The 21292-nt window shown below is 37.2% G+C and overlaps 1 protein-coding gene across 1 annotated transcript in view; it reads right to left on the reverse strand.

Annotated features, from left to right (window-relative positions):
* LOC145994750 (uncharacterized) overlaps window positions 1-4287 on the reverse strand; it is a 28407-nt gene extending 24120 nt beyond the window's left edge. The window contains exons 1-2 of the mRNA XM_083130971.1: window positions 4218-4287; window positions 3917-3968 (exon numbers count right to left, since the gene is read on the reverse strand). Of these exons, the coding sequence (XP_082987097.1) occupies window positions 3917-3968; window positions 4218-4287 (122 nt within the window). The remainder of the gene's footprint in view (window positions 1-3916; window positions 3969-4217) is intronic.
* Window positions 4288-21292: the final 17005 nt, after the last annotated feature.

The following is a 21292-nucleotide window of genomic DNA, read 5'->3' on the forward strand; positions in this document are numbered from 1 at the left end:
TAATTAAGTGCTCCCATGTTCAATACCTGGTTGAGGCACAGTGGCACGGATCCCACTTTAAACTGTAGGTCCAGTCCTGATTAGTTTATTTGTACATAAAATGGACTTAACTCGAATATGAAATTGGGATTATGTTAGTTGTCAACCACCTTCAGCAGAACCTTTCGCAGGTCAGTCTAGTTGATACGAGGGCCCGGTACTAGGTTGGCCGTGGCCCGGCAGTTGACAAAAACTGCACTAGACTGCTTTACCATGTTGACTGATCTATTTTTGACTAACATGCCTCCATATGATGGCCTTTTCACATAAAAGCACTCACTTCCTAAATGGCCTGTCTGCATGATGTTGATGCAAATGAAAGACAAAACTTGAAAAGCAAAAACAACATTGTTAAATCTTAAAACATTGCACATATCGATACTTTATTTTACCAACAAATTAGAGCTTCAAACATGTTGTATAACTATTCGGTTGTGTTATCTGAAAATAGCTCATTGGAGTGACGCATTCACTGAGCATATGTGAACAACAAACTGAGGCGACATGAGACACATAAAAATTGCTGTGTCGCTTCGGTTGAAAAGGTTCAATTGAATACCAAATGTTCACTTGCGACACATGTCTCTTGCAGCATGTCGCATTTACTTGTCTCTTTACGGTGAATTCTTGCTAAAATCTTCACTTTTGACTTATTGCTTAAAATTTTATCTTGATGTTGCTCGTACACAAATACAATATTTCTAAAATTCATAGAATTGTTGGTTTGATTTTGACAAATTATTTTCAGAATGGCTTAAAAATAAATCCATGAAAGGGAATGGTCATGTATCTAAATATATGTAAATCCATTAACACTAAACACTATAGTGTGTAATCTGCATCTATGTGAATAATATATTTGAGTGTGAGTTTTTGTCTTAAGTCCATTATGCACAGATAGACTAATCGGAACTGGACCTATAGTTTAAAGTGGGATCCAAACCATTATGTGCCTCCTCCACTGGCTATTGAACAATAATAATACATTTGAATATTCTGCATACCTAACCCCTTAAATGTGGATGGTGTATATATACACTTTATGTTTGTTTCAACTATATTTGATTTACTGTGGAGTATATAGTCACACAGACATTTGGTGAGATAGTTAGTTCTATCTGTAGTAGCAAGAGGGAAAAGACTAAACTTATTTTCCCCTTCTTCTTTTCATCTTTTTCCTCTCTCGCTATTATTTTTTTATTTCTACTACAGCTAGATCTATCTCACCAAACATATGTGACTATACATGCCACAGTAATTCGAATATAGTTGAAACAAACAAAGCGTGTATATATACACCTTCTGCACTACAGCAGCACAATGTGGAGGACGTATACTGAATTTGACGAAAAACCTACAATTTCCAGTAGTGACTTGTTCAACAAATTCCACACTTAAGGGGTTAACCTAAGTACAATTATGAAAATATTTCATTACGGTACTTGCTGCAAATTTGTATTTTTAATAAATCGATAATGTAATTGGAACAGTCAACCAACTGTATCCCTTCAAGAACTGTTGATTTTTTTCTCAATCAACAGATTTCGATGTTTTCGCAATATAAAATTAGTGAGCAAGCAGAAAACTCAAATAACGAAGATATTTGATCCCAAAGTATGGCCCACGTAAGTGAAAACCTCCAATTTCGGAGTACTTTTGTGTTTTTTCTTAGTAAAAACCATTTGTTTGCACACTGAAATATCGAAAGAACACGTCTGAAATTCCAACCAACTCAAACCGTAATGACATAAAATTGTAATTGCTGTTGTGCTGGGTGGTATATTCACTTGCATGAAGCCTTTGGGCTATTCTGATTCATGGTAAGGTATAACATGCTAAGGTAACAGATGTACTTTTTTTCACAATAACACATCTACACAAGCTAAAAGCAATGGAAAACATTCGTAAACAACATAACCAAAAATGCTGTACACAATTTTAAAATGCATGTATAATACACGTATATTGAAATAAATGTGGTAATGCAAGTGGCCAGTGCGGCACATGGGTGTTACAACTACAATGGTTATTTTCGGAGTACTTATTTTGAAAGGTCGTGGAAGTGTTTTTTTCCCATCGCTTAATTTATTTCGCTGGTAAATCATGTATTTTTGAAGATGAATGTCTCTCCACTGCACGGAAACTGTTGCCTCTATGTCCTACTACGTGAACTAAATGTTGCATGCGTTCGATGATGTAACCCCCGGTCAGTGTTTCCAACCACGCAGTTGTTTTGCAAGAACATGACAATTTTAACTATGTTTGCCTAACCTAACCAAACCTAACCTTGCCGTGCATGGTTCGTGGGGCAATAAATACAAAATCAGTAACACAAAAGTAGGCATTTTTCGGTGAAGAATCACTGAACCACTGATCATAGACAATGCTAGTCAAGATTTGCCCGCCATATTGTGTGTAACGCAACCAAAAAACAAACGAACAATAATTACTTGATATGTGGAAAATTGGGTATGACTTAAGATGACCGGACCCCTCTCCAATTTTCTTCATATTTGACATACTTACTAATTGAGGCCTGCTAATGACGAATTTGAAGTTAAAATTTGTCGGAAACGTCTAGAAATTGCAAAACAATTGTGAACCATTGACACTAGCCCCACGAACCATTGATGTGTGGTTAGGTTAGGCAAACATAGTTAAAATTTGGTGTCGTGGTAGCATCAAGATCTAGAAATTGCAAAATAATTGCGAACCATTGACGTGTGGTTAGGTTAGGCATAGTTAAAATTTGGTGTTGTGGTAGTATCAGGAATACATATTTCCTTGTGAAACAAAAAAATTCACGAAAATAGACGGTATCCATTCCGAAAACTAATGCCTTATTTTCGCTTATTTGCAATTTCTAGACGTTTCCAACAACTTTTAAATTCAGATTAGTGATTAGGAGGCCTCAATTAGTGAGCATGCCAAATATGAAGAAAATCAGAGAGGGGTCCGGTCATCTTAAGTCGTTCCGAAAATTGATACTATTGTCGTGAAAAAAACGAAATCCTACCTTCAACAATCCTTACCAATGCAGAATACGTAAGTACCAATGTGAAAAACAAGAAAATAAAGGAATTTCAGACATTTGGCGGATACTAAAATTTTAATAATATTTTTTGTAGTAAAAGCCACCACTAGTCCAGCACTTGACCAAATCAGAAGTCAGGCACACACACAGCCTCCAAGTTGACTTTATCTAAAAGATTATGTGATCAGTTTTCATTCATATAATAACTTGAAAGATTTTCCATCTTAAAAAAAGGAGGAAGGTTCAGATCGTAAAGACTTTCTAATAATTGCTCATCTCTAAATATCAACTTGCAGCGTCAAATGAATAGAACTGTCAGTGTAATAAAAGTTTTCCATTTTTTTTTTTTTAAAGACAACCTAATTGAATACGAGTTTAATTCTCGCAACACTGAATAAAATTATCTAGATACAAGTAGAAGCCTTTTCTGATGTCACTAACAAAATGTTCTTTCGGTGATTCAACCGACAATGATACACGATCCTTGCAACTACCTTCATATACGACACCTCCCCCTTGAATCCTTACATAATATGATGCTATCGTGGGGGAAAGTAAATTAGTTTATTGAATATGATTGCTTCATTTTATAAGAAAACTGCAGCTTCTGCTCACATTTTATCATTTCAAGTGATACTTCTGGTACATCTGTGGTTCACTGGCAGATAAAGTGTGTGTTCAAGGCTGCACAGAGTTCCGACAGACGCCAGACGCACAAAAAACTGGGCTGGGAGCTGCAGGCTCAAATCAAATGCTGCGGGCATGTTTCCCTCGAAAAGTTACCCTCTAATGTGTCTTCAGAATAAAATTTCTTTGAAAAGTTGAATTAGACTATATACTAACCTTACAAATAATTGTTCCTGGTTATTTACACGCCATGAGACAACAGTGGCACCTGAAAAAGCAAATATAAAGAAAATTTAGTCAAAATTTATTTGATACTGCTTGTCAAAACAAAAAATCAGAGCATCGTTTACACCAAAATGTCACACAAGGCGACTAATGTAACAAACACGTCTGAAACACTGTCCACTCGGATCAAGTTAAATATCTCTTATAAGAGACAAATCATTCAGCATACCTTCTTATGAGCGCATTCTTTGAACATTTATGGAATAAAAACAGTACTCTAATACATACTTACCATGCAAGTTAATGGTACACGTTGTATTATTTCCTCTGTCCAGAACCACCACACTTGTAGCCGCTGCCATGTTTGAATAAAGAACCGCCCGTTCGTCTCCCTTTGTTTATTGATAGAAGTAGTTGGTATGAGAAATTCATGTATCACAATATCTCTTCCTGCGTCAAATAATACTTTAGAATCTTGCAAATTAACATCATTTTTAGTCTTAGGGCAGGTACGTATCGACGGGTGGGGCCCGAGCCTCCTCCGAAATTTTTCGGTTTACACTAGGCAAAATGAGGTTTTTATTTTCTTGTGTGCAGTGACGGCGCCGGATTGAAATGTGTTAATCTGTGTTGGGGCGGGGGGGGGGGGGGGGCACACATTTCGGTTTCAAATCCTCGGGTGGCTAGAAAAATATCAGCTAAAAGGTATTTACTTAATACGTTACTGTGGTATAATTTTATCAATTAAATATTTTACAGTCAGATCAGTCAGGTAAATTACTGAGATGTTGCATTTTGTTCCATCATATACGAAAATAAAATACTTTTATACACGAATCAGTTATGTCAAAGATAATGCAATAAATATATTGTTGGATTTTCCTAAGCCTAGTGGAAAAATATCAGAATTCATATCAACAGTACAAAGACGACATACAAACTCACCTACTATCCCTCTCTTTGATATACATATAAATACTACTACATGTAACAATATTTCGATGTAAATTAAATATGTAAATATGTAACTATGTAAATAAAGTTTCTTTTAGCAAGACTAACCCCATATGCTAATGAAATTATAGGTGATTATCAATGTGGATTTAAACTTAACAGATCAACAACAGATCAAATTTTTAACATCAGACAGACACTTAAGAAAAAGTGGGAACACTGTTAAGCCTTGTTTCCATGTTAATAGAACATTAAAATGCTGACCAAGGCAAACTTTTATAGTATAAAAATATACATAAAAAGTAACGTTACGTTTTTATGTATATATTTTATACTATAAAAGTTTGCCTTCGTCAGCATTTTAATGTTTAAAAAGTGGGAATATAATGAAAATGTCCATCACCCAGTGACGTGCATTGAGGAGTAGCTAGTCTAGCAGAGATAGATCAATCAATCTCACATCTCGAATTATATTCAAATCACAATATTTATTGTCTTGTTAAAGCCACAGTTCATATGCAACACTTTCTTTTCCACGCGCTCCTCGTCCATCGGTGCGATCCGCGGGCAAAACTGGACGGATACCCTAGCTCGCTCTTCCTCCGCCTGACCAGTTTCCAGGTAGAAACGGCCGCCCGAAGGAAAAAGTGTACCTCTACTTCCCGTGCCCCCTCGCCCCCCGCTGCAATGGTTGAAAGCCCATACTTTCAGGTCCTCCAGTCTATCTCCTATAGGACAGGTTGGTTTCTCATAGAATTTTTTGTAAATCCTCTAAAGAACTCAGCTCAGGGTAAAATTGTCTGCAGTACGTATGTTCTCTGTATTTACACAATCTTTTACACGTTGTACAATATGTATGTATAATATGGGATGTAGTTTTATTATTTATGAAATGGGAACGTGTTATGTGCAGACAATAATGTTATGCTTTCTTTCCTTCTTTTTTTTCAAATATGGAATATATAATGATTAAATTACAAATATGTGATCAGGCTCTCTCTCATTCTCATTTTAGTTGTGTTTTATTTAAATATACTACTCTTGGCCTCTAACAGTCATAAATACGGATGTATTTATTTGGGCTAGAGAACGCTTCTTCATATTGTTGTTGATTTCGTTTATTTTACTTCGCTTTTCTGCCACATTTGGTTATCGCGAAAATGAGGATGAGTGATGATATGATGAAATTGATGAAGGAACCTCATACGAACAATCCAGGCCAGGATTCGAACCCTTGATGAGTGCGCATTCTTGTCCTATGTGTTGTACTCTGCATTGAATAATTAAATAATTTGGAATGAAAAATGTATCTCAGAACTCAAAAAGTCAAATGAATATTATTGAAGAAACTACAAAAAAAGTGTGTTTTGTTACCTGTTTTGTTTCTGTGCATAAAGTGTGCTTAAAACACCAAATCAACCAACCGTGGGGGAGTGGTTATCACAGCGCACTACGACACCAGGAGTTCCGGGTTCGAACGCCGACCTGCGCATGGGTGTTCTATGTGTGTTTGTCCCTTCATTAATTTTATCGTATCATTTTCGGAATTAACCAAATGTGAGAAAAAAGCGACGCTAAGTAACAAAAATGAAATCAAATCATTGATTGATGGCTTGATTTTATTTATTTTACTTCGTTTTTCTGCAACTTTTGGCTAATCGCGAAGATGATATGATAAAATTGATGAAGGATATCCATGGCCAAGCCGAGATTCGAACCCAGGATCTCTGGCTTAGTAGTCAAATCAAATCTTTTTTTTTATTTTCGAATGTGGGTGGGGTTACTTGTACTTTTTTTGTACTCATTCATCATTTTGCAAACTTTTCCTGTTATTGCCATTCTTTTTTAGGAATACTGGACCCTAAAGGGGGGAGGGGTGTGATCCACACCAACCCCACCCCTTGAGCACGCCACTGACTGCTACCCCAAGTGTCGACGTCACCGAACGTCACTGCCATCAGCTATTCTTTGATTTAAAAAAAGCATATCGTATCAATCCCTAAGATTGTATGTTTATTTTATTAAGTCTCTCTGAACGCTTCATGTTGACCAGGGCATTCACTTGTTTTTCTCAGCTGTCTCAAGCCTCTTAGGCATGTTTACAATGCATTGTGTTGTGCCATGCAAACCTCCTGAGCATTCAGGAAACAGGTAACACTTCTGGGTTTGGTGTCAGCGGTTTGCATGGTAGCAATTATAATAAACACGATTCGGCGATTCGGCATCGAGGAAGAGCTCGATGGCCAGGGAATATAGAGGTGAGACAAGCTGGGAAGGGACTGGACTTTGGGAATTGAGTTGGTAGAGAGAGGAGGTCAGCAAGGCAGGAGGTCGATAGTGGAAGCACGCTTTGGTCAACAAGTTAGAAGCTTACAGAGGACTTCGCTATTTTCATTCAGCTCAGAGACTTCAGTTAGACAGGTAATTATCCTACACCCAGCCATGATACAGGTTCAACGGTTTACAAAATCCAACGAGTTGCCATTGTCTTTTCAGTAGTTTAATTCCTTTGTGTAATTTGTACCTTTCGCATGCCAAGCAATAACTCGTCATGTCAATGACGAGTGGTCTCATCAAGAGGATGAATGATGAGTAGTTCACATCACCCCATCAATTAACTGGTTCAGATCCCTTCATTCTATAGAATGACACGTGGATGGAGGTGCTTAGGGCTCTCATGCATTTTTTCGGAAATGCGATGAGAAAAGAGGTTTCAACAACCAGTTTAAATTTATTCCCCACCCCAAATTTTGACACGTAGTGGAGTGCTAGTTCATTACCCACCCCAAACATTTTGCTCATTTGTTTAGTTTTTTTAGTATGTCCTTGCCAAAATTATTTTTGAAAATACATAGGGCTTAAAGTTTTTTTGCATTTAGGGGGGGAGAAGAATTTACTTGTGCCATGATAGATGTCGAGCTTTCACCTTGCTGATGAACTCGACGAAACTTTAGACCAATTATTAGATATAGCACGAGGGACTACAAGTTTTCATTTAGATGTCAGCGGTCCAGCTGCAAGTTCCACCCCCAAGTTTAAACGTAGCCCAATCTTAACTAGACGCCTTCAGCGAGAATTATTGGAAAAACAGAAAGGTGAACCACAATTAGAGCAACAAGATCAGGATTTTAGAGATTTAGACCAAACACAATTCGCAACAATGGCTCAGTCGCAGTTCGTTCCTCCAACTATTTTAGAGGGTATCCCATTTCAGGGGATAGCCGGGGAGGACGTTTCAAAATTTTTAGATAAAGTGGATAGCCTTGCCATATTAAATGGATGGAATAATGCCCGTAAACAGGAATTATTTCCAGCCCTTCTGGCCGGGCCAGCATTACGATGGTACCAGACCTGGAAAGATGGTACAGAAAATCAGGAAGTTACTTACGAGGAGATACAGAAGAAATTTAAAGACGAATTTACAGGGTCCTTGGATCAACTCCAGATCGAGGAGCAAATTCGATATAGATTACACAAAGAAACTGAGCCAGTTACGAATTATGTTCGGGACAAACAATTACTTCTACTCAAGGCAGACCCTAAAATGAGTATTCAACAACAGATCAAACAGATCATATTGGGTTTACAGGTGGATTACATGAAAGATATCCACCATAAAGAGTATGAGTCCGTGCATGGGTTGCTTAAAGATTTAAAATCCTTTGAGAAACTCCAATTTTTGATGAGACAGCGCAAGCTGAAGGAATTGAGGTACGAAGATCAAAGAGAGAGTTTATTCTCTCCTTTGCATAATCCATCAGCACTTTCGCAACAGCAGCAGATTTTACTGCAGAGTAACAATCTGGCTGCTGCTGAGTCAGCGCAAGCGCGACCCACTTCAGACATTGAGGCAAAATTCAAAGCATTGCAAAAGGAGGTTGAGCAACTAAAATTATTTAACAATCCTCACAATACCAAAGCTCAAGTCCAGGCTCAGGAAACTGGTCTGGAAGCGAGATTAGCCAGTCTCACTTTGAGATTGGATAGCATGGAGGATCAAAAGCAGAACCCTGGCACCGACTCATCTACTCCAAAACAATTTAGAGAACATTATAATAAGGATAATTATCAGTCAAGTAACAATTATAGAGGCTCCTATCGGGGTAATAATAATAGACGACAATTCAATAGGGGGTACAGGAATGGACGTAATAATAATGGCAACAACTCAGATCGCAATAGGCGATATGGTAATACCCAACACTGGCGAGGACGTGGAAACTTCCGCGGACAGAACTCGTGGGGTTCCTCGTCGTCAGCAGGGCGAGACCAGGAAAACAGGGAAGAGCAACGGGGGAGACCACGCTGCTCAATTTGTAATTACCCTAATCACACAGCAGCCACTTGTTTTCAGAACACAGAGGCTTTAAACGAACAATGACTGCCCATAGAAGAGACGTATGTGCAGATTTCATTGGCAAACAGATATCAGTCTCTACTTTCCCCTATGAGGAACTAATTTATATTAACGCAGTGTTAGGGGGACAACGTCAGAGGTTTCTCGTGGATTCCGGAAGCCAAGTATCCGTCACCAGTGATCGAGGCATTCCTTCAACGGCTAAACGATTTAAAATTCATACGGCCATAAGGGGAGTAGCAAAAGAACAAATTGAAATTAAAGAGATTGTCCTATTAACTTTTGCAATAAACGGCCGCAATTTTACCCATCCTTTTCGGATGATTCCAAATTTTGAACATGGGACAATCCTGGGAAACGATTTCTTAAGAGCTCATAAGGCAAATTTGGATTTTGATCAAAATCGACTCACATTGAGGAGATTTGGTACTCCTCCGCGAAACCAGTTAAGGACGGAACACAGAAAGACCTTTGACGTTTCCATAAAAGTTGCTAGTCTGATCAGGGATTTGTATGTGCCGGAATTTGTAACTTCCAGACAAATTAGAATCAAACCTAGATCTCATTTGTGTATTCCTGTCAAATTGACAAATTCTAGTAATCAAAACTTAACTTATTTGGAACCAGATTTACAGTTTCAAATGGACACAGGCTTAATGGTGCCTCGAGCCATTGTAAATCCGGAGTCATTTTTAATTTGGATTACTAATCCAAATTCTTACAAAATTAAAATTAGGAAAGGGGCACGCTTAGGTACCGCAGAGGCATGGCAAAATCCAGTACCAGCTTCGCGTCATATTGTAGACGACGAAGGACCTAACGTTATGGTGACCAAGGAGACTGGCACCGTGACTAAACCAGTGCATGACATTACTAAATTTGACATAAATCCAGCATTAGAACCCGATCAGAAGTTGCAACTTAGACAATTATTAGAGAAATATGTAGATGTATTTTCTTGGTCCGAGCAGGACATTGGTTGTGCCACTAATTATACGCATCGTATAAAGTTAAAGGACGATTCGGAATTTCACGTCCCAGCCTACCCTATACCAGTTCACCTGCGTAAGGAAATTAACCAGCAAATTGACAACTTGCTAGAAGCAGGAGTCATCAGTCCTACAACATCACCGTACAATTCACCAGTTTTTCTTGTCAAGAAGAAATCAGGAGCTTATCGCATGGTGCAGGATTTCCGATTACTAAATGCTAGGTCTGTTTTCGATGCAGTTTCTATAGGAAACATCTCAGAGATATTGCACAATATGGCCGGTAAGAGCTACTACTGTAGTGCTGACTTGAAACAAGGATTTTTTCAAATACCTTTAGAAGAACAATCGAAAAAGTACACTGCCTTTACTATACCAGCCAGGGGACAATTTGCGATGAACTTTACACCTATGGGACATGTAACTTCTCCCGCGGCAATGACCCGATGTGTTCAGCTCGCTACAGCGGGGATGAACGACAATAATTTCGCCTTTTATATCGATGACATGTTTGTTTTTGCCAATACATTTAAGGATATGTTGGTCAATTTAGAGAAAATGTTTCAATGTTTACGATCTGCCGGATTGAAATTGGCTGTACCTAAATGTTCATTTGGATATTATGAGACAATTGCCTTGGGCCACAATGTGGGCAAATATGGCTATCGTATAAGTGATAGAATACTGTCATCCATTAAGAATTATAAGGTTCCCACCACCACGAAGAAGGTTAAAATGTTTTTAGGTCTTTGCAGCTACGTGAGGAAATATGTCAAGAATTTTTCTGATATTGCATCACCATTACAGGGTTTAATTCGTAAGGGCAAGAAATTTACATGGGGTCCTGAACAACAATCAGCATTTGAGAAATTGAAGGAAGCTCTAATTACTGCACCTGTTTTGTTACCGTACGATCCAGCGAAGCACACCAAAGTTTTCACCGATGCTTCATCTCATGCGGTCAGTGGCGTATTAATGCAGCCCAATGCAGAAGGAGAGTACTTGCCATGTGCGTACTGCAGTAGAACGTTGACCGACACTGAAAAAAGATTGAGTGTTATTGAGCAAGAATTAACAGCAATTTTATATGCTTTCAAATCATTTAGATTTTATCTTGTTGGCCGCCATTTTGATTTATATACGGACAACAAAGCAATTACGTACATTAGGACATCTCGTAATTTGAGCTCAAAGCTTCTTCGATGGAGTAACCTTTTGGAGGATTTTTCATTTACACCGATCCATGTTAAAACTACGGAGAATATCGCCGATCCCCTCAGCAGAGAATGTGGAGACAACATAGAGGATGGCAACACTGAAGAGGACATTCCCGAACCCAGGACACTTACTTTATTTGATGCAAGCACAGATGTCGCGGAATATCAGAGACAGAATTCATTTTTTGGCCCAATTATTAAAGTTTTGGAGGACCCAGACAGGGACGATGGAACATTACCTCTACACATCCAGAGGCAGGTCTATCATCATGTGTTGGAAGATGGATTATTGTATAGACAACAGAAATTAGGAGCTACTACCAAGAAATTATTATGCATTCCCATGACATTACGTGATTCGGTCATTGAGACACTCCACGCTTCACCCATAGGAGGTTCTCATCTTGGGTTTACCAAGTGTTACAATGTGGCCTTACCACGAATTTATTTTCCAAATATGAAGTTATTTATACAGAGGAAAATTAGGGAATGTATAACATGCCAGCAGAATAAACGTCGTCCAGGTCTACCAGCAGGAGAATTGTGCACTTTTCCCGCACAGAAGCCATTCCAGCGGATTTGCCTGGACTTTTCAGGTCCATATCCTCCTTCATCCAATCTTCGTCATCGATACATAATCGCTGCCACAGATTTTGGAACGCGCTATTTAATAGCCAAACCAGTTGCAGATTGCACGGCCAGTACAGCAGCAGAATTTGTGTATGAAGAGATAGTGTTACGCTACGGAGTCCCACAGGATATTTACACGGATCGCGGATCAGCATTTAAATCTAAGCTTTTCCAGGAACTTGGCAATAAATTGGGAATCAACATCAAGTTTTCACCAGTCGGTCTTCATAATTTGATAGGTCTTTCGGAACGTAACCACGGGGTCTTACAGAGTATAATGAAGTGTTATGTCAATTCAAAACACACAGATTGGGTCCAATATTTACAGCCAATGGTATTTAGTTACAATACTACCAGGAATCAGAATTTGCGGTATAGCCCATTCTTTTTAGTACATGGATTCCAACCCACTTTGCCCTGGGAGCTTGCATTACACACACCAAGCTGTGAAAATGTGGAAAATGATGTACGGTTCCGAGTATTGGAGAAAGCAAGAACCAATGCTACGGATAACTTAGCAAAACGACATGTTGAAGTGAAGAAATATTATGATCAGAAGAGGAAACAGATCAAGTTTCAACCAGGCGATCAAGTATTAATTTTTGACAGCACCCAGAAAATTGGAACCGCACGGTGCTTTTCAGGTATTTATAAAGGCCCAGCCACAGTTATTCGAGAAGAGAATCCGAATACATACCTGGTGGAATTCCAAAACAAGCGTGGAAAGACAGTAGTGGACTCTATTGCCGTCCAGAGACTCAAAAAATATTATGCGCCTGATGACGGTGAAGGCGAAGAGAATTTGGCAGGTGAAGATGAAGATCATCAAGAGGACAACGCGGACTCACGCACGGATAATGGTCACTAAAATTGAAAATTCATATAAGTAACAGGTTTAACATTTTAATTTCACTTGCATGACATAATAATAATAATAATTTATAATAGAATAGCACTAATAATATTAACGATTAAAAGCAGACTTATTATTTAATAATGTGCTTTAGGCACAAAAGTTTTTTTTGCAGTATGTAATAATACTAGCTCAGCTATTACATCACTAGAATTTTATAGTTACTCTTCAGAAGAAGGTATATGATTATATTAGCAAAGTTTATTTTTAAGCGCCAGTTATGAGAATATTTATATTATATGAATATGTAGACGTCGACGTCAAGATTTTATTGCGCTCCACTAACAAGTATTTTCCTTCGGATATTGGATCATGACCAAAATCCTGGAAATCCATTCTGCCATCGCAGAATGATAATGATTAAACCACATCGGTTTTAGTTTAAAGCTTTGCCACAATAATATGCTAAGCATATTTTAGAATGAGTAGAGAGAATTAAATATTCTTCAAGTTTTAGTGATGTTAGTATTTTAATGCATTTAAAGATCGCATAAATAATAATAATTATTTTATTTCAGGTAGTCAGGAGTAAATCAGACTCAATTTTTTCCTTTACCTTGTACCTCAGTACGGTTCAATTGATGTTAAGTATTTAAGAATAGAAATAACACCTGAAACCTGAAAATAGATAAGAGAAGTTTGCAGTAAAATTTAAAATAAGATAAGTTAACCAGTGCTAATAAATTTAGAGAATAAATAAATTATATTAAATAAATAAATCACGCAGGTAATTTGAGCCTAGAGTCAGAAATCATTAAAAGTTGAGTTAAAATATTTATTAATTTAGACTAGGCAGGCTTAAAGTACGTATTAGCTCTGAAGAACTGTTTGTTTTGATTGCCTAAGCAACATGAAAATCATCGCGATTTTAGTTATTTTAAACGGATTTCTTCCATACGTAAAAGCTTTTAATTTTATTTATCTGTTGAACAAGTCCTTTGACTATCCTTATAATATAATTACAATTTTATTATTAACAACATTTATTATTAGTATTTTTATAATTTTCATAATCTGTTATTTTCAATGTCAACGCAAGAAATCTATTACTTATGACCATGAGTGTACCAACGAGTTACAGTTAAGCAACTTTAATAATGATTCACCGCCCATTGAGCAGATTTACGACGATATTGCACCGATTGTTGAAGTGGTACCATTAAAAACGAGTCACCCGCCAATTCCCCCACCCCTGCCTCAGTCCATTATTATTCAACCTAGGGTACAACAAGAAGTTCAAGACGTATCCAGAAATAGTTTAGTCACTAAAGACGACAGTATAGATTTGCCGAAGAATATTTTATCCGTTAAAGATAGAGTTCAGAAATTTGCCGTAAGCAAGGGTCCTAATTTTGTTCAAAACAGTCGCATAATGGAAAGTGAATTGCCTATTTCACCCTGTGTTCAGCCAGCTGTAAAAGTTAAAGAGTCATTTGCGAATCAGTCACCAGTAAAAGTCGAGAAAGTTTCAAGTGTTACTTTAAAAGCAGAAAGTAAGCCAAATTCTCAGGTTCCTGAACCTGTTGTATCGTTTACAGACCATATTTTCTACGACTTCATGTTCGCCTAGAATTTTATATTAATTACGATTCAAATTTTAAGTATAATTCATTTTTTTTTACGTTTGATTGTACCTTATGTAAGGTTTATTAGTCATTTAGTTTGCTAACAGTTTCCCAACTGTTGTTATTTTACCAGCACGGAAGTGTTCAAGTAAACACGCTGTCGCAAGCACAACGAAGTTTTCTCTCTTTCCATCCAATTTATTACGTCATTTCAAAGACCTTGACTTTATTTCGAACTCCCGCAGCGCTTACTAGACTTTGTTCGTAGTAAGTTAAAGTTTTGTAAACAGTTACGCGTCATTCAATGTATCAGCGAACCATCGCCTTGCATTTTCTTTCTCCGTTCCTATGCCCGCTGCTCGTAGCAGCGACCTTTTCCCCTCCACCTCTCCGACGGCACCCGAACGTACCCGAAGTCGCCGATCACGGCAGCGAACTTGCCAGAGCTTTCGTTGTCGCCATAGAGAAATTTTCAGTTACGTCCAGCGACCACAAATGCAACCTTGCACAATTTAGAATGTCTCGTATCAGCAAATTCCTTTGCTGCACTGAAGCTCTCTTCCGAGTACTTTGAACACGCTAGAAGCTCAGAAACACTTACCACAGGCTTTGCATATTTTTTTTTTTTTTTTTTAGTTAGTGGCGTTCGTTCAGTAAAATTTTAGGGAATCAGTTTAGTTACGCATATAGCCATCAGAATTTGATTTTACGATAGAAGTTCATGTAACCAATGTTAGGGATATTTTGTTCTATATAGATAAATTTTTCCGTAAAACGTCGCATTTATGCACTTCAGGTTAATCACGACCAATAATCTTCAAAGGAACAACAAGACGAATTTTTTGCGTTTTTCTCGCAAAAATTTTCCCGTTTTTCATAGAGATATTTACAATGCAGCAACGAAATTAATTACTTCTTACTGATTAACTTCATGTTAATGTTAGTACAGTAGGTAATAACTATTAATTTGTATTTATATTGTAATATATAGCATAACTATTCTCTATCTATTTTGTTTAAACATACCTAAGGGATTGACACACCATTCTTATATGGGTCAAGTATACCTTTCCGCGGCGGGTCTGTTTACACGACCAAGTGATTTGAGGTATACGGCGGACTCAAGAAGTTTTGAGTGGATACATTTCTTTTGTTTAAAGAAAATTTGAAATTGAGAAAGTTTTTCATTATTTTTATTGTGTTTCAAATTTGAATATCACCTTTTTAATTCCCTGATGCTTTATTTGTTACCACCTGGAGTTTCAACGAAACTCAGAAGTAGCATTTACTGAAAATTTTGTCTTATATTGCATATTTATGAACCACGGCAAATTGCACCGGCCTATCGTTTATTAGGAGGCCATTAGAGGCTTGCCAAAGCAAACTTTTAGCCTAATAGCTTGCTTTGCGCAACACAAATTTTATATATTTATTTTAAGGGTTCACAACATAATATTTTTTTTTTATTTAAACAGAATTTAGAACATGCTTGCAACACTTACTTTTGTTTATTAATTTTACATTTTGTAATTTTGAGGTGAAATATATTACTGACAATAAATTATTCCAGTTTATTAGGACACGTAATGGTATTTTAATATCAGGTTCAGGTCAATTTATTGTTATTCAGAATTTGAATAATAATTTGAACACGCACAGATCAATTCAGCTTAACGAAGGGGAATCTTTATTTTTTAATTATCAGGATTTTTCGCAAATTATTGTGGATCAACAAATTTTACACACAAGAATTTTAGCCTTCGAACAAGTCAAAATGCAGGAAATTGAGTTACTACTTAATATTCCCAAGAATTTATCTGATTTCACTATTCCCCAATGGACTTCGCTTGAACTTGCTTTAAAACAACTTAATCAATCAATTAGTAAAAACATTTCATTTCAGGAATTAGTTCTAAACCCGTTGCCCATGTCTATATTAGTTTTTGTTATTTGGAATGTGTTGTTAACCGCAACCGTAGGATATTATTTTTATAAGCATCATCAGCTTGCGAAACAGATTAATTCAGAGCAGCGCAGTAATAATTAATAGGTTAAGGCGACACATTAATCATGGACATTAATATTTTAATTACGGTTGGATATTTTATTTAAATTTTTCCTTATTTATTTTCAAAGAGTTATGGCAATAATTTTATCAGTTTATTTTAATCATATTTTATTTTGATGAGACAATTTAATTTAATTTTAAAGAAAAGGCAGTGGAAATTAGTTGGTTTTGTGTACATGCATACTTGAATTATATATACCCATCCTATTGCAATTTCCTTTCTTTGTCATAATTTTTTCCTTTTAACCTAACCTGTCTATACGGAGCGTCATGGACAAGCAATACCTACACCATCCATGGGCATTTTCATGACGGACATCCGCAGGCAGTCTATTACCAGGCAGAAAGACTGAGTATTATTCTACGAGGGAGACATGCAGATATTTTAAGTACTATTTCAAGAAGAGACTCGTCACCACCAATTTGAGGGAGACATGCAGACATTTCTACTTATTATTGCACGGAGACTACCTTTTACAGGAAGGATGTAGTCAACCATACATTTCCCAGTATAGCGGACTATACATTATCAACAACACCTAGTGACGGAGCTAGATAAAATTTCCCTCCACACTGTTCGCAGTTCAAACAACAACTTTTCCCCATCTCCCAAGTTCTACGGGTAATTTACTACATTTTTACATTGCCCCAATGCAGTCAAGACGACAAGCAATCCAGAAAGAAGAGGAAGCAGAGAAAACATACATTCTACAAACAGCAGTTCTGGTCACAAACAATAATTACAGAATTGTGCTACAGTGTTTCCACACATACACATGCGAGCTCCTATCATGTGTATCTATTTTGTTATTTAACATGCATTATGGGAAACAATACTTTTCCATAGCTCTTATATACATTTTCAGTTTTGTGCCATGCATAAGAACCAGTTTTATATGCATTCAAGTTTACAGTATATTACAAGGAAGCGACAAGCACCAGTGGTGTCAAGTGACCAGTGCTAGCATCAATTAGTGCATATTTTTTTTTTTCTCAAGATGAAATTTTGCACTTTGAATAATAAACGGACATGCAAGCAATAAATAACATAATTACAGCACTTTCGAACATTTTAGAAAGCATGCTTTAGTGACAATATTTTATGCATATGTTTATAGCATGCAGTTATTATTGTGATATATTTTTTTCTTTCTTCTCACCAACATGGAATGTTAAAAGCGACACATTTGTTCGCAGAACATTTTTATAACTCAAGCACATAGTTTTGTCACTTGCAAGATTAATAATTTTTGTGTGCAGTCATACAAAGGTAATCACCAAGCCACATATGTGTATACAGTGTACAGTTTAAGCGTAGAAAAGAAAATTGAACGCTATAATTAAGTTTTACCAGCGACAGTTTTCAGTGTAACTCACTATATGCATTTGAATATTGTATAATAATACATTGGAATGTGCAACACAGCCATGCAAGTTTATATATTTGGCGATGTTAGGAGTGCAGTGCTACGTAGTTCGTAAAACATACGCATTTTGTTATGATCAGGTTTTCACACGGACAAAACAGTGAGATGTGACAATGTTTTACATGCTTACTTACGTGTACTTACTTGTGCACCTTTTTAAGGTTTTTTATCTATTTGAAGAGTCTATATTGAGTGGCAATATAAACAAACATTGTGAATTTTGTTCCATCTTGCAAGACGCTCCAGCCGTTAGCCTCGCGGAACACACAGAGTCGTTACCGCGTGGCGAGGCATCACAGACTCTTGACTAGGAGCAAATGGATGAGCAATTGTACATAATACACATTACGTACGCACAAAATGTGGTACATTAAGAGTTTTCTTGCTTAACGACACGAACGTTTGTGATTTCTAGTCCTATAATAGTATATATTATTGTTTTTTACATCGTATAAACATACGAATTTGTTAGTTTTAAGGGTATTATTCATTATAAAGTTTAGGGAATAAAATATTTTTTTTCCTTCAGGATGCAGTAAACAAGAGTTCTGTTATGGTGGATTTCATTTGTATATTTGGGTTTTTTAAGAAAATATATGGAATTGGCGAACCTGAGTCATGTCAAGCTTTGCGATTTGACTTTTAAATTTTCAAAGGAGAAAATTTTTCCTAGGAGGCGCGAACGTATCAATCCCTAAGATTGTATGTTTATTTTATTAAGTCTCTCTGAACGCTTCATGTTGACCAGGGCATTCACTTGTTTTTCTCAGCTGTCTCAAGCCTCTTAGGCATGTTTACAATGCATTGTGTTGTGCCATGCAAACCTCCTGAGCATTCAGGAAACAGGTAACACTTCTGGGTTTGGTGTCAGCGGTTTGCATGGTAGCAATTATAATAAACACGATTCGGCGATTCGGCATCGAGGAAGAGCTCGATGGCCAGGGAATATAGAGGTGAGACAAGCTGGGAAGGGACTGGACTTTGGGAATTGAGTTGGTAGAGAGAGGAGGTCAGCAAGGCAGGAGGTCGATAGTGGAAGCACGCTTTGGTCAACAAGTTAGAAGCTTACAGAGGACTTCGCTATTTTCATTCAGCTCAGAGACTTCAGTTAGACAGGTAATTATCCTACACCCAGCCATGATACAGGTTCAACGGTTTACAAAATCCAACGAGTTGCCATTGTCTTTTCAGTAGTTTAATTCCTTTGTGTAATTTGTACCTTTCGCATGCCAAGCAATAACTCGTCATGTCAATGACGAGTGGTCTCATCAAGAGGATGAATGATGAGTAGTTCACATCACCCCATCAATTAACTGGTTCAGATCCCTTCATTCTATAGAATGACACGATATGATTCAGTCAAAAGAGATAAATTATATAATATATTAGTCGAGTTAGGAATACCTAAGAAGCTTGTTAATATGATAAAAGTATGCACCAGTGAAACAGAAAGTAAAATTTGTGTGGATATTAATATGTCTCACAAATTTACAATTCATGAAAAACTAAATATGCTGACCAAGGCAGTAATTTATTTTATTAAAAACATAAACTAGACGTAACGTTTCAACCTTCTAGCAAGGTCTTCATCAGACTCTGTATCAAGTACAAAAGTAACAAGATACTCAAAAAGGGCATTGTATATATATAAACATTACTCCCTCCAGACTATTAGAAAGTTGTTAGTAACTTTCTAGCAGGTGGCTTTCACTTGCCAACTGTACTTTCACCTAAAAGGCTAAACATAATTACTTTCATATAGATGGTGGGTGGACTTTTTATCTCACGCTCTTTTTCCTTCATTTTTCTCCCTTCTCCTCTCCTCTTTCTCTCATGTCCTTTCCACTCTTTCTAACACCTTCTTCCATTCTTTGTTTAACTTCAGTCCCCTATTCCAGTTCATTATGTCTTCTTCACCTTTCTTCTCTATTTCCTTGGCCTCCTTCCATTTTCTCACTAGCATTCTCTTCTCCCTTCCTATCTGCTTAGCCTCATCCCACTCTATGTCATGTCCTGTTTCTCTCGTGTGTTTAAATATTGCATTTCTCTCTCTCTCTTAAGTCGTACATCATCCCTATGTTGTTTCAACATGTCTTTCAGCATTTTTTTTTCGTTTCTCCTATGTACACACTCTGACATTCTTTACATTTCACTTCGTAGATAACCCCTTCCTCTTCCCCTTCTCTGTTTTCCTATTCTTGCTTGCATTCTTCGCTATTCCTAAGATGCTTCTCCCTCCCTTCCTGTAAGTTTTAATTCCCACTTTCCTAAGCACTTTGCATGTCTTTTCTGTGGTCTTCCCCATACTCCTTATTCCAAACCTTCTCTCCTCTTTTTCTTTCTCTTCCAATTCTCCCCTGCCCGTTTTCTTTCTTCTTCTGTTTATGTCCAGTCTATCCTGCTTCTCATAGCCATTCTTTTCCAGCTGCTTCCATAGGCTATTTATTTTGCCTTCTTTTTCACATTCTTTCATGCATATTTTCTTGATTCTGTCCTCCATATTCTTTATAAAATTTATTTTTGTCACCTCACTTACATCACTTCTTTTGTGGCAGAATACACCTGCTGCACACTTCTTCTGATGCCAAGCGGTTTCGAGAAAAGTGCACTTTCCCGTTGTGCCCCGCTATCCCGTTCTGCCCCGAGTTCCCCTACGTAATTTGTATTCATGTCCAGATATTATTAGAATGATTAAATCAAGAAGGCTTAAGTGGGCAGGCCGTGTGGCACAAATGGGAGAGGAAAGAGGAGTTTACAGGATTCTTGTTGGGAAACCTGATGGTAAGAGACCTGTAGAAAGGCCAAGACGAAGATGGAGGGACAACGTTGAGATGGACCTAGAGGAAATCGGTAGAGATGGAAAAAAGTATATAGATTTTGTTGCTCAGGATAGGGACAGATGGAAGGCCTGTGTTGCTGCAGCCATGAACCTTCGGGTTTAAGAAGGCTAGAGAGTTAGTTAGTTAAGTCTAAAAATCTAGCGTAGTGGAAACCATAAGGATAGTTATGGACCTCGATTTACAAAGGGATCCTTGATTCAAATCTGTGGAGGGAGGGTGCCACAAAACTCGTATCAATATATTCTATCTAAATTTAATTTTAAGAAAATTTCACGATGAGAGTAAAATTTATCACAACACAAGTATTCAACGTCAGCACCTTCGGCTACAAATAATTTTAAGATGAACAATGTACTTTGGTGAGGTTATAGGATTTTTACCCAACTTTTTATCCATATATGTTTTCG

The sequence above is a fragment of the Lepisma saccharinum genome, chromosome 11 (assembly GCF_977018435.1).
Source record: "Lepisma saccharinum chromosome 11, izLepSacc3.1, whole genome shotgun sequence".
Taxonomy (NCBI): Eukaryota; Metazoa; Arthropoda; class Insecta; order Zygentoma; family Lepismatidae; genus Lepisma; species Lepisma saccharinum.